The 15,121-nt window shown below is 39.2% G+C and overlaps 1 protein-coding gene and 1 pseudogene across 4 annotated transcripts in view; both read right to left on the reverse strand.

The window, feature by feature from the left end:
- Window positions 1–15,121, reverse strand: part of MIGA1 (mitoguardin 1) — a 106,154-nt gene that overhangs the window by 16,262 nt on the left and 74,771 nt on the right. For all 4 annotated transcript variants that reach the window (XM_047871463.1, XM_047871462.1, XM_047871461.1 and 1 more), the window contains 2 exons: window positions 392–510; window positions 63–135 (listed from right to left, as the gene is read on the reverse strand). In XM_047871463.1, coding sequence (XP_047727419.1) covers window positions 63–135; window positions 392–510 — 192 coding nt within the window. The remainder of the gene's footprint in view (window positions 1–62; window positions 136–391; window positions 511–15,121) is intronic.
- LOC125172868 (40S ribosomal protein S11-like) lies at window positions 6,130–6,718 on the reverse strand (annotated as a pseudogene).

The raw sequence follows: 15,121 nt of genomic DNA on the forward strand, positions 1-15,121 counted from the left end.
CATGAGGGTGAGGATGACTGGCTAGGTGAAGTCACTTAATGTTTAAAAAAAAAAAAAAATACCTGAAAAGCCTGTCGAATACAGTGAAGTTTGGCAAGAAAATCACTGTCTCCTAGGCACTCCAACATTTCAGTTCTATGTAATAAACAGGAAAGACAACTGTTAAGCTGCATTCAAGATCAAGCCCACTACAAATTTGGACTCAAGGCTTAACCTCCAGACTTTAATATGAAACATATGTCTTTTCAATACTGACAAGCCATGCAAAAATTTTTTTTGAGCCTAAAAAACATTTCCTCCCATTCTTATAAACATCTTTCATAAATATTACACAAACATAGCAACGGCAACTTAATGTTTTTCATAAACAAAAGCAAAATTGAAATGGTACCTAAGCACTCTCGAGTAAATTTTCCCTTCTTCAACTAAATGCATGGCTTCTTCATAAAAAGGGCAGTGGCAAAGAGACTCCAGACTATAGGTGTGCCGTGCTTCTCGGTGTTCTGCAAGCTAAGAAAACAGCAGGTTACAACCGATTACCCTGAGACAAGGAAAAAAACTTTATAAAAGATAGGAAATAGGATCTTGCTAACATCAAAATGTACTCAACTTGATTAAACCATAAAAATCATTCAATAAGATTTTACAGCTAAGTTTTACAACTGGGGGCGCCTGGGTGGCTCAGTTGGTTAAGCATCCGACTTCGGCTCAGGTCATGATCTCACAGTTCGTGGGTTCGAGCCCCGCGTCGCATTCTGTGCTGACAGCTCAGAGCCTGGAGCCTGCTTCAGATTCTGTGTCTCCCTCTCTCTCTGCCCCTCCCCCACTCACACTCTGTCTCTCTCTCTCTCTCTCTCTCTCAAAAATAAACATTAACAAAATTTAAAAATGTTTATTTATAACTGAATTTTACAGATTTTACAACTGAATTTCAAAATTCAGTTGTAAAAACGAGTACAATTTTGTAACAAGCTTTGAACTGAAGAACTTAAATCCACAGGATACAAAGAAAAGCAGTATCTTACAGTTCACCAATACAAATAGCTGAAGATGAAGCATTAAAAAAGAGGGGAGGATTTTATCATCCAAAGAATGCTCTAAAGTATTATAACTCACAATTGTGACTGAAGTAAAACTTTCTACAAAAATACTGAAATCTCAATTTGGCTAATTCTAAGGAATGTTTTCTTATATCTAGCTCTGACTAACCTTTGTACAACTGAAAATTAGTCATGCAACTCTGGCTCGCATAACAGCTCTACAAATGAAATTCCAGGTTTCTAACAATTCATTAAAAAATAACAACTGCAAACACTATAGAATAGTCGGCTAAGCAAGAAGCCTTCGGAGTGATTTTCATTTTTCAATACTAAGTGATCCATTTAAATGGCATGCTATAGGGGTTTTGGTGGTGATGTTTGCTTTAAAAAAAAAATGTGTTTTTTTTTTTAATTTTTAAGTAATCTCTATACCCATTGTGGGGTTCAAACAACTCCGAGATCAAGAGTCACATGCTTTTTTTTTTTAATTTTTTAAATGTTTATTTATTTTTGAGAAAGAGAGAAACAGAGTGTGAGCAGGGGAGGAACAGAGAGAGGGAGACACAGAATCCAAAGCAGGCTCTAGGCTCTGAGCTGTCAGTACACAGCCCAACTTGAAGCTTGAACTCACGAACTGTGAGATTATGACCTGAGCCAAAGTCAGACGCTCAACCAACTGAGCCATCCAGGCACCCCCTAAGAGTCACATGCTTTACCAACTGAGCCAGCCAGGTGCCCATTTTGTTGTTTTGAGTTAAAAAAAATTTTTTTTCAACGTTTATTTATTTTTGAAAGACAGAGACAGAGTGTAAGCAGGGGAAGGGCAGAGAGAGGGGGACACACAGAATCTGAAGCAGGCTCCAGGCTCTGAGCTGTCAGCACAAAGCCCGATTTGGGGCTCGAACTCATGACCTAGGCCAAAGTTGGATGCTTAACTGACTGAGCCACCCAGGAGCCCCTGTTGTTTTGTAGTTTTTAAATGTTTATTTATTTACCCTGAGAGAGAGAGAGAGAGTGAGAGAGAGCCAGGGAGGGGCAGAGAGAGGGAGAGACTGAATCCCAAGCAGATTACGAACTGTCAGTGCAGAGCCCGATGTGGGGCTCAAACTCATAGACAAGTGAGATCATGACCTGAGCCAAAACCAAGAGTCAGACAATCAACAGACTGAGCCACTCAGGTGCCCCTGCCCCTCCCCCTCTCTTTTTTTTTTCCGTTTTGTTTTTTAATAACAGCTTTATGGAGATATAGTTCACGTACTATAAAAACTCATCCTTTTCAGTGTACAATTCAGTAGTTTTTTTAGTATATTCACTGGGTTATGCGATTAGCACCACTTTCTAGTTCCAGAATATTTTTACCACCCCAACAGGAACCTTTGTATCCATTATCAGTCATTCCCCATTTCCCTTTCTCTCTAGCCCCTAGAAACTAATCTACTTGCCGTCTCTGGAGTTTCCTACTTTGGAAAATTCATGTAAGTGAAGTCAAAGAATATTTGGCCTTTTGAGTTTGATTTCTTTCACTTAGCATAATGTTTTCATGGTCCATCTAAGATGTAGCCAGTATCAGTATGTCATTCTTTTTTGTGGCAGAATTGTATAGGTATGCTGCTTTTGTTTTTAATCCATTCCTCAAATGATAGACATTTAAGTTGTTTCCACTTTTGGCTATCATGAATAAGGCTGATTTGAACATATGTGTAAAAGTTTTTAATGTTTTCAATTCTCTTAAGTATATACCTGAGAGGAGGGGTCAGATGGTAACTCTGTATTTAACTTTTTTGAACTGCCAAACTGTTTTGCAAAGAGACCACATCATGTTCCACTCCCACTAGCGATGCACAATGATTTAGACTTTTGCACACCCTCCCCAATAATTATTATTGTCCATTTTTTACAGCCACTCTAGTCGGTGTGAAGTAGTTATTAGTTTCTCTAATGACCAACAGTGTCAAGCATCTTTCATCTCCTCACTGGCTTCTGTATATATTCTTTAGAGAAATGTCTATTCAATCCTTTGTCCGTTTATGGTTGAGTTGTAACCATTCATTATATATTCTGGATATGTGTCTTTATAAGATACACGATTTATAAATATTTCTCCCAATCTGCTGTTCTTTTCACTTTCTTGTTGGTATCCTTTAAAGCACAAGAGTTTTTACTTTTGATAAATTCCAATTAATCATTTTTTTCTCTTTTTTCTGCCTGAAATTTTACTCCCTGCTTATACAGAACATGAAGGTCAGCCAGAGGTGAGGGGTCAGGGACTGCTAGGTCTTTCCTGGACATATGCATAGTCCTGTGCATGCCTGTGGCCTTTTAGATTCCCAGGAATATGTTGGAACTTTTCAAAGCCCCCTGTTAAAATCTCATTGCCCAATTTTTCCTTTTGAGTTTTTGATCAGCCTCTTATTAGCCCTGACTGGTATCACACCACCTCAGGTATATTAATGTTAAACAATTGCCACTGAATGTTTTCGACAAAGGCCATAGGATAGGACTTTCCTACAGAGCAAGCTCTAAGTCAGATCAAAGAAAGTCCTGAGAATGGAACTTTGCAGAGAGCTGCCACACAGGTCAAACAGTAAGAATTTGGTGAAGCTCCAAAGCCATTAAGTTTCTTTTAGTGGTTTCCAGGCCCCTGGTTTCTGCAATTTCCACAGTTGTGAGATTGCTAGTTTTCAAGACTATGGAGGAGAGGGGGATGTGAATAGATCAAATTAAAAATCCTTAAGTTCACTGTTCTTATGGAGTCATTTTTCTTGAATAAATGCCCCTTGAATTTCTGTAAGTCTTTCATTAATTTTCAGTTATTAAAATTTTGATTTTGACAATTCTTGCCAGTGTTTTCATTGCTTTTGTGGAGGAGATTTTCAGAGGTTTTCAGTCTATTTTTCTAGATGTATTTCTCAACACTGTAGTTTTGGCACTTCATATGCACCTGGGGCTATGCTAAATGCGTTGATAATCTCATTTAATCTTTACAACTCATAAGCTAGGTACTATTATTATCCACATCTTACAGATAAAGAAACAGAGATAGACTTACGTTAGCAGGAACTTGCCCAAGTCCCTGGTAGAATTTAAACCCAGGCATTAATTCCAAAGCTTGCTTATACTCTTAAATATCAAACTATACTCTTATCAGCCTTATCCAAAAAGCCAAGGGGAAAGAAGTATAAGTATCAGCAATATTTAATATAGTATAAATATGTCTATTAGACCAGAGGCAAAAAACAAAACAAAAACATAAACAGAAGTAATAATATCTGATATTATATATTCTCTACTTTAAGTAATATTTTAAGGAAAACATATTATGCTAAAGGCAATGTGTTCTTCAGGTTAAAAAAAAACCTAATAGGTTTTAAAATAACTTAGAAATTCTTTAGATATTAAATAAAGTTTTGTACCACTATCAAAATAAGGATCTATGTTCACCTACCAACAGAGAAACATCCTAAGGAGGAAAATAGGATTCCAATTAAACTTTTTACATAAAATAATTTATACTAATAAGAAATGAATAAATCCAACAATGACAGATTCCAGAGTCAAGTCTTGATTTATTGGTCTACCTTGCTTATTTGTTGCTTTGGCTAAAGTGATTGTTTAAAGAAGTCTCTTGAGATAAGCTTGCAGCTGTGAAAATATATCATAGTGAAGATTTGATACTAACGGTATCATCAATCCTTCTTAAGACATGATGACAACTCAGAGACATTAATTTACAGTATCAATATTAAATTTCATAGAGCAAAAAGCAAACGATTAAAACGATGGCTAAATCCTCATTTTACAATATATCTTATAGGGAGAATTTGACAAAATTCCCTCAATTTTTTTTTTTTTTAAGTTTCAGAAAAAGATTAACATTTTACTATAGCTGAAATGTTATTTCTGAAGCAGAGGTCAGTAACACAGTTTAATTCCAGCATATGGAAATGTACAATTTATCATGTGGAAATGTACAATTTATCATGAAAAAGAGTTTTGGGTTTTTTGTTTTTTTTTTGTTTTTGTTTCTGCTAGCCAAAATTTGAAATGTCCTTTATTTCTAAATTACTCTTCCCCCAAAGGGCACATTTCAAAAACTCATTTTAATATTTTTTAAAAGAAAAGTAATATTATATTCATTTATACCAAAGTACCATCCTGCCTCATTAGTTATCTCCCATAGTTCACAAGTACTATAAAAATTACCATATAAGAAATCAAATAAGTCAATAACAGCAGCAACAATAAAAACAGACAAAACAGACAAAACCCACAAATGAAGCAACCAATGCTTCATTAGCTGCAGATTTCCAACATCCTAAATTACTTCTCTTTTGTTCTCCATGTGTTGGATGGGTCTTCCTTAGCAAGCAATGACTTTGCTGAATGTGAAGTAATATTTTTAAAAGCCTTAATATTTTTTAAGGCTCTGAACACCCATGAAAGAAATGTCCAAAGTCCTAAAACTATATAAGCTGGGTCATGAAATAGGCTGTTCCATTTTAATATGGACTATTTTTTTAATATGCTTACATTTTCCTTTCAAACCAACGACCTAAAATTACAAATAGGACTTAGAGTTAAAAAAAGCAAGCTGTTTCTCCTTATCTCACAAGAGAAATTAAAAGGGAAATACACCCACAATAACCACCCTCCAAAATAGCCCTCAATGACTCTCTCTTTCTGGTACTCATACCTCATTTCACACTGAATAGGGCCAACCTGTGTAATTAACAGCATACTATAGAAATGGTGAATGTGAATTCTGAGGCTAGATCATAACAATCACTGCTTTCATCTCATTCTCTCTTGGGTCACTTCTTCTGGAGGAAGTCAGGTCCCAAATGTGATGACACTTAAGCAGTTCTGTAGAGAAGTCTTAAGTAAGCAACTTAGGACTTCTAACAACAGGTAGCACCAACATGCAGAAAGTGAGCTATATTGGAAGCAGATTCTCTAGCTCCAGTCAAACCTTCAGATGACTATAGCCCCAGCCAATATACCTGATCACAACTTCACAAAAGACCTCAAGCCAGACCACCTAGATAAGCCACTTCCAAATTTTTGGCCCTCCAAATTGATGAAATGGTAAATGTTTATTGTTGTTTTTGAATGGGAAAATACTTCATTTGGGGGAGTGGACAGGTGTCTAGTCTCACAACTTCTGGAACTGCTTCTTGGTGTCTGTGGCTTTGCTGACTTCAAGCACATCACAGCACATGGTCTTGCTCAAGGGCCAACACTTGCCCACTGTGACTGTGTCACTGATCTCAATGTCTCCAAAGCAGAAGGACAGGGGCACAGACATATTCTTAAGGCACTTCTCAATGCAGTTGTACTTTTGGACATAGTGAAGGTAGTCTTGGCAGGTGACAACAGTCCCCTGCATCTTCATCTTGGTCACTATACCAAATAGGATCTCTCCCTTTGACCAATAAAGGGCATTTCTTGTTAATGTAGATGCCTTCAGTGGCCTCCCTGGCCATCTTGAAGCCCAGACCAATGTTCTTGTAGTATTCTTCTCCTTGCTGATTTTTCCAAGCAGGACTCTCTTATTTTGAGAGATGGTCAGCTGCTTTTGGTAGGCTGGTAAGCCCAGAAGATACTCCTTATCTAATATATGCAGGGTCAGAATTAAATACCAAAACAAAGGGTTCCCTGGACTGGCCCTTAGGACTCAATTCTCACAGGACTAACCCTAAGGCCTAAGACTTCTAACAAACCATCCCATAAAACTTGAATTTTAAGAAAATAATTCCCAGAGGGCGCCTGGGTGGCTCAGTGGGTTAAGCATCTGACTTCGACTCAGGTCATGATCTCACGCAGTTTGTGAGTTTGAGCCCTGCATTGGGCTCTGTGCTGACAGCTCAGAGTATGGAGCCTGCAAGAGATTCTGTGTCTCCCTCTCTCTGGGTCCCTCCCCTGTTCACAGTCTGTTTCTGTCTCTGTCTCTCTCAAAAATAAACATTAAAAAAAAATTAAAAAACAAAAAAGAAAGAAAATAACTCCCAGAGTGCCTGGGTGGCTCAGTTGATTAAGCGTCCAACTTCAGCTCAGTTTGTGATCTCACAGTTCATGACTTTGAATCCTATGTCTGGCTCTGTACTGACAGCTTGGAGCCTGGAGCCTGCTTCAGATGCTATGTCTCCCTCTCTCTCTGCCCTTCCCCTGTTTACACTCTGTTTCTCTCTCTCTCTAAATATTAAAAATTTTTTAATATTAAAAAAAATTTTAATATAAAAAAGGGGGCACCTGGGTGGCTCAGTCAGTTAAACGTCTGACTTCAGCTCAGATCATTATCTCCTGGTTCATAAGTTCGAGCCTTGTATCTGGCTCTGTGCTGACAGCTCAAAGCCTGGAACCTGCTTCTGTTTCTGTGTCTCCCTCTCTCTCTGTCCCTCCCCTGCTTGCATTCTCTCTCTCTTTCTCTCAAAAATAAATAAACATTAAAAATTTTTTAATATAAAAAATTAGAAAGAAAGAAAGAAAGAAAGAAAGAAAGAAAGAAAGAAAGAAAAAATAATTTCCCAAATACTTGAGCCTTCATTAGAGCCCAAGAATGGAGCCCCCAGGATTTAGAATGCTCTAATTACTAGACTAAGGCAAAGACATATGCCCTCTGCCCAACTTAATCCCCCAAAAATCAAGGATACCCAGAATTAAACCTCAAATTGGGGTGGAGTCCCGCTATCCAGGACTTGCCCCTGAGGCCTGGGGGTCTTCACAGCTTTGGCCCCAGCCCCAACTTCACACCTGAATCTTATTGTTGTTTTAAGACAATAAGTTTTAGGTAATTTATTACACAGCAACATATAACTAATATACATAATGGTGGGAACAATACTAACAAAAAAGAAAGACACAGATTTCCAAAAACTGAAAAGCAAATGGAAGTGTGTGGACAGATGAAAAATGACGAGGAACCCATAGTCCAGAATACATTTAAGAGAAGACATAATCAAGGGAGAGACATTTGCTAAGCAGAGGCTCAAAAGAGCACCAGGCTTGAAGCAAGGCAGGTATGAGACAGGATTTAAAAAGGGATTAAAAACGGCAGGTTAAATGAAAGTCTGTGTACTAACAAGTATAGTAATCCCACATATCATTGTAATTCCTGCTCTCCCCTTCATCACTGAATAGGAGGACAGCTTATAGAAAAACAAATTTTCAACCAGATAACATTTCCCTTTAAAAATGATCTGATCTGTCTGGGTAAAGAAAAGCTTGCCAATCAACACACCTCAAAGAAGTCTCGTTAGTCTTCCTGTTCATAGGAGAGACAAACATTATAAAGCACTGTAAACCTACACAACCTATCTAAGAACATCAATTCAGTCACCAATTAAGCTTTCAAATTTGAGAAGAAAATCATCAGCACAAGAATGAAAGCCCACGACAGACAAAATTGACCCCAGAGAAAGGAAAATAATTCAAGAAACAGAAATTTTAGGGGCGCTTAGGTGTCTCAGTCCGTTACGAGTCTGGCTCTTGGTTTCAGCTCAGGTCATTCTCTCACGGTTTGTGGGTTCGAGCCCCGTGTTGGGCTCCGTGCTTGGGATTTTCTCTCTCTCTCTCTCCCGCTCTTTGCCCCTTCCCCGCTCTTTCCTCTCTCTAGCTCTCTCTCAAAATAAGTAAACTTTATTTAAAAAAAATAGAAATTTTAAATGGCAGATACAGCTTTCCCTTTTCAGATTATGATTATTCTAAATATTTATCCTTATCATTTTGTATAATTAGTGCATTATTTTGGACTGCTATCAATAAGTCTCTCAAGTCAGAGAGGTGGGTATTAAAAAACTTTCCAAGCTTCCATTTAGCATATGAGTAGAAGTATCTGGATTATAAGAAATAAAATTTTCCCCTTAAAGAGCACCCTATAATTTATAAATTAAATACAAACACATGCTGCAGAGTGTTAATTCTAAGAAAAACTGAATCCACAGCTAAAAATTACTCTTTGCAGTATTAGTTTCTACCTATTAATGACAATCTCTTTAACAGATGGGAGAGCTAGGAGCACTCAATGCAGTGGTATACTAACATTAAAAAAACTTTTCAGAACTTGAAACCATTATGCCAAGTGAAAGAACATCAAAAACAAAAGGTCACATATTGCATGATTTTATTTATATGAAATGTCCAGAATAGGCAAATCCACAGAACAGAGGTAGATTAGTACTTGCCAAGGGTGGGGGGTTAGGAGAGAACAGGAAGTGATTACTAATAGGTGGAGGTTTCTTTTTGGGGTGATAAAAATGTTCTGGAAGTAGAAAGTGTTACTGGTAGCACAACTGTGAATATACTAAAATCCACTGAACTGTACACTTTAAAAAATTTTATAGTATGTGAGTTATTCTCAGTAAATCTATTATTAAAAAAGGACTTTTCAGAGAAAACAGGCTGTAGTTCCAAACCAATGTTTGGCAAAGCTTATATAGGAAAATCTTGTTAATCACTTTCACAAATGACTGACCTAGCTTAGAGAAAAGTCTATGCCAGGATTTCTTTAATCTAAATAGGCAAGAAATCTTCCTGGTAATTCTGAATAAATCTTTCAATTCTTCACAAACTGTCTACTTCCCAAGGAGTTCTGATTTTCTTAATAACTTTCTTCATTAAAATGGTTTTCCCTAATTTAAGTATCTGGCATATAGTACATGCAATTAAAAATAATTTAACAAGCATTTCTTAGAAAAGAACTTATCTTGGAACATTTACATTCCAAGATCATACATGTATGCCCTAGAAACATTCCTAGGATGTTTCTCAAATGTTGAGCCCTTCTTGTGGTATTCATGTATTTTGTTTTCCATAAGGTTTTTTTTTTTAAATATTTATTTATTTTTCAGAGAGAGAGAGAGAGAGAGAGAGAGAGTGAGTGAGTGAGTGACAGGGCATGAGCAGGGAGGGGCAGAGAGAGAAGGAGACACAGAATCTGAAGCAGGCTCTAGGCTCTGAGCTGTCAGCACAGAGCCTGACACAAGGCTCGAACCCATGAACCGTGAGATCATGACCTGAGCCAAAGTTGGACACTTAAGTGACTGAGTCACCCAGAAGCCCCTCCATAAGGATTCTTTTTATCAAATCTTTGTAAATTAAACAACTAAGTAAGTATAATGAACACTTGGCAAAATAATATTTTTTAAAGTTGCATATTATGAAGAAACTTTGGAGCAATTAGGTACATCATTCCTCACAACAGAAAAATGCAAAGTGACTAACAATTCTTATAAATCATCTAGGACATAAGCATCTACAGAACAGAAAGATAAAAAGTAGTTGACAAAAAAGAACATCCTTTTATGATAAAAAATCTCAACAAATTTGGTACAGGAAAAACATACCTCAACACAATAAAAGTCATATATGACAAGCCATAGTAAATATCATACTCAATAGTAAAAGACTGGGGGCACCTGGGTGGCTCAGTCAGTTAAGCATCCAGTTCTTGACATCGGCTCAGGTCATGATCTCACAGTTTGTGGGTTTGAGCCCCATGTTGGGCTCTGTGCTGGCAGTCTGAAGCCTGCTTGGGATTCTCTCTTTCTCACTCTCTTCCTCTTTCTGTGCCCCTCCCCTCCTCATGTGCTCTGCTCTGTCTCTCTCTCTCTCTCTCTCTCTCTCAAAATAAATAACCTTAAAAAGAAAAAAGAAAATGTCTTAAAAAAAAACAACAGTAAAAGACTGAAAGCTTTTCCTCTAAGACCAAGACAAGGGTGCCCAGTCTCACCACTCCTATTTAACATAGCACTGAAGTTTGAGCCAGAGCAATCAGGCAAGAAAAAGAAAGAAAAGGCATCCAAATTGGAAAGAAAAAAGTAAAACTGTCTCTGTATGCACATGATATAATCCTATATATAGAAAATCTTAGGGGCACCTGGGTGCCCCAGTCAGTTAAGCGTCCAACTTCAGCTCAGCTCATGATCTCATGGTTTGTGAGTTTGAGCCCTGCGTTGGGCTCTCTGCTGTCAGCATGGAGTCCCCCCCTCTCTCTGCCCCTCCCCTGCTTGCTCTCAATCTCTCTCTCTCTCTCTCTCTCTCAAAAATAAATGTTTAAGGGGCGCCTGGGTGGCTCAGTCGGTTGGGCGGCCAACTTTGACTCAGGTCATGATCTCGTGGTCCGTGAGTTCGAGCCCCGCGTCGGGCTCTGTGCTGACAGCTCGGAGCCTGGAGCCTGCTTCTGTTTCTGTGTCTCCCTCTCTCTCTGCCCCTCTCCCATTTGTGCTCTGTCTCTCTGCCTTTCAAAAATGAAATGTTAAAAAAAAATTAAAAAAAAATAAACGTTTAAAAAAAAACTTAAATAAAATAGAAAATCTTAAAAGATTACCAAAAACTGTTAGAATAAACAATTTTTTAATTGAAAAAAATTTTTTAATGTTTATTTATTTTTGAGAGAGACCAAGACAGAATGCGAGTGGGTTGGGGCAGAGAGAGAGGGAGGCACATAATCCGAAGCAGGCTCCAGGCTCCGAGCTGTCAGCACAGAGCCCGACGTGGGGCTCGAACTCATGAGCTGTGAGATCATGACCTGAGCCAAAGTTGGACACTCAACGGACTGAGCCACCCAGGCGCCCCAGAACTAATAAACAAATTTGATAAAGTTGCAGGATACAAAGGCAAGATATAAAAATTAGTTGCATTTCTGTACACTCACAGCAATCAATCAGAAAGAAAAATTAAGAGGAACATGGCAGGGTAAGAAGATCCTATGTTTACTTCATCCCAGGGATACAAATAGATAATACCCACATCAGTGTAAATAACCCAAAAAATGACTGAAGACTGGCAAAACAAACTCTCTGCAGCTAAATGTAGAGACAAGGCCACATCAAAATGGGTAGGAGGGGTAGAGAAGCAGTCAGGAGATAAATGGACTCACAGGACTGTTCATGAGATGTAGGGATACCACCAACACGGACAAGGGAGAGAAAAAGATCCTCACACCCAACACCCAAGCCACCTAAACCTTCAGAGTAAAACAACCAGTGGCTTTGGTCCACATTTCACAAGTTCTTACTGTTGGCAGAGCTTAACACCTGCAACTTGGGTCTATATGAGCCAGAAGGAAACAGCAAACTGAGTCCTCACCCTTAAAGAGACAGCACAATAAACAGCCCACTGAGATACTGCATAGAAGCAGCACTTTGAAAAATGCCTGGAGTATCCGGGAGGGAGATTTGTTTACTAATCTCAGAGCATGTGCTGGAGGGGCAGCAGTCTTTGGGAGAATTCTCAAGAAACAAAGGAGCTGGCAGGCACAATTCCCCTTTCCCACCACCCAGCCTAGACACATGGACACCTGCAGTAACCAGTGAAGCACCAGTATTCCACAACAACTTGCTAACAGTGTACCCTGCCCTGGCATTCTCCTGCAGACACATCCTCTCCAACAAGGTCTTCCTCCAAGTCTCTTCTCATAGCAGACCTGCACAAACATTGCTAACACACCACTCTGACCCTGTGTTCTCCTGGGTCCTATCCCCTCCAATATGCACTTGAATGGAGTCCATCCAAAGTGATGCCATGAGCCTGGCAGTCTGCAAGCAGCCCTGACAGGGGCCAGCACCACTCCAAAGTGACTCTAGCTCCAGGAGAAGGGGGGGAAAAAAGCACATGTAACAGTCTGAATGTGGCTCCAGCATGGGATGGGGACAGACATCAGGTCTGACTACAGGACCTACCCAATAGTGAAAATTTCTCAGAGGACAACACAGGGAAAGTGCCCTGCAGTTCAGTGCTACTGTATCTCTGGCAAACACCTGGTCTGACCCAACTCAAGCCCAAGGCCCCAGACTGGCCCACTAACAACTTAGGGACCAAACCCTGCCCATAACAGGCAAAGACAGCCACATCAGACAACTGGACTGAAGGCAACAGAGGCTTACCCGCAACAGCAGAGCACTAGCAATACACATAGGAGACACTCCTGAAGCACCAGGTTCTGGTCAACAGGGAACACTGCATTACAGGGCACTACAGAACCTCTTCTTCATAAGCCCACTACTTTGTTGTTGTTGTTGTTGTTGTTGTTTTTCAGTTTCTTTTTTTTTTAAATATAATTTATTGTCAAATTGGCTTACATACAACACCCAGTGCTCATCCCGACAAGTGCCCTCCTCAATGCCCATCACCCATTTCCCCTCTCCCCCTGCCCCTGCCACCCACCCTCAGTTTGTTCTCTGTATTTAAGAGTCTCTTGTGGTGTGCCTCCTTCCCTCTCTGTTTGTAACTATTTTTTTTCCCCTGTCACTTCCCACATGGTCTTCTGTTAAGTTTCTCAAGATCCACATGAGTGAAAAATATGGTATCTGTCCTTCTCTGACTGACTTATTTCACTCAGCATAGTATCTTCCAGTTCCACCCAAGTTGCTGCAAATGGCATGATTTAATTCTTTCTCATTGCCAAGTAGTATTCCATTGTATATATAAACCACGTCTTCTTTATCCATTCATCATTTGATGGACATTTAAGTTTTTTCCATAATTTGGCTATTGTTGAAAGCGCTGCTATAAATGTTGGGGTACATGTGCCCCTATAATCAGCACTCCTGTATCCCTTGGGTAAATTCCTAGTAGTACTATTGCTGGGTCACAGGGTAGTTCTATTTTTAATTTTTTGAAGCACCTCCATACTGTTTTCCGAGTGGTTGCACCAGTCTGCATTCCCACCAACAGTGCAAGAGGGTTCCCATTTCTCCACATCCTCGTCAGCATCTATAGTCTCCTGATTTGTTCATTTTAGCCACTCTGACCAGTGTGAGGTGGTATATCAGTGTGCTTTTGATTTGTATTTCCCTGATGAGGAGTGACGTTGAGCATCGTTTCATGTGTCTGTTGGCCATCTGGATGTCTTCTTTGGAAAAGTGTCTATTCATGTCCTCTGCCCATTTCTTCACTGGATTATTTGTTTTTCAGGTGTGGAGTTTGGTAAATTCTTTATAGATTTTGGATACTAGCCCTTTATCTGATACGTCATTTGCAAATGTCACTTTCCCATTCCATCCGTTGCCTTTTAGTTTTGTTGACTGTTTCCTTTGCAGTGCAGAAGCTTTTTATCTTGATGAGGTACTAATAGTTCATTTTTGCTTTTAATTCCCTTGTCTTTGGAGATGTGTCAAGTAAGAAATTGCTGCGGCTGAGGTCAAAGAGGTTGTTGCCTGCTTTCTCCTCTAGGGTTTTGATAGTTTCCTATCTCACATTTAGGTCTTTCATCCATTCTGAGTTTATTTTTGTGTATGGTGTAAGACGGTGGCCTAGTTTCATTCATAGCATGTTGCTATCCAGTTCTCCTAGCACCATTTGCTAAAGAGACTGTCTTTTTTCCATTGGATGTTCTTTCCTGCTTAGTCAAAGATTAGTTGGCCATACATTTGTGGGTCCAATTCTGGATTCTCTATTCTATGCCATTGGTCTACGTGTCTGTTTTTGTGCCAATACGTGTCTGCTTTGTAGTAGAGGCTGAGTCTGGGATTGTGATGCCTCCCTCTTTGGTTTTCTTCTTCAATATTACTTTGGCTATTCAGGGTCTTTTGTGGTTCCATACAAAATAGGCCCACTACTCAGGAGATAGAGCTGACTTATACATAAAACTAGACATAGAGAATTAGACAAAATGAAGATACAGAGGAATATGTACCAAATGAAAGAACAGGACAAAATCACAGTAAGTGAGCTAAATAAAATAGAGATAAGTAATATGCCTGATAAAGAATTTAAAGTAATGGCCATAAAGACACTCACTGGACTTGAGAGAGAGTGGAAGACCTCACTGAGACCCTCAAAAAACAAATAGAAAACATAAAAAAGAATCAATCAGAGATGAAGAACTCCATAATCGAAATTAAAAATATACTAGATGGGGGGGCCTGAGTGGCTCAGTCAGTTGGGTGTCCAATTCTTGATTTCAGCTCAGGTCATGATCTCACAGTCATGAGATCAAGCCTCACACTGGGCTCCCCACTGGGTGAGGAGCCTGTTTGAGATTCTCTCTCCCTCTTCCGCTCACATGCACATGGTCTCTCTCTCTCTCCCCTTCCCCCAAAAAACATTAGATGGAATAAATACAGGATTACAGGAAGCAGAAG

This window comes from Prionailurus viverrinus, chromosome C1 (assembly GCF_022837055.1).
Source record: "Prionailurus viverrinus isolate Anna chromosome C1, UM_Priviv_1.0, whole genome shotgun sequence".
NCBI classification, from domain to species: Eukaryota; Metazoa; Chordata; class Mammalia; order Carnivora; family Felidae; genus Prionailurus; species Prionailurus viverrinus.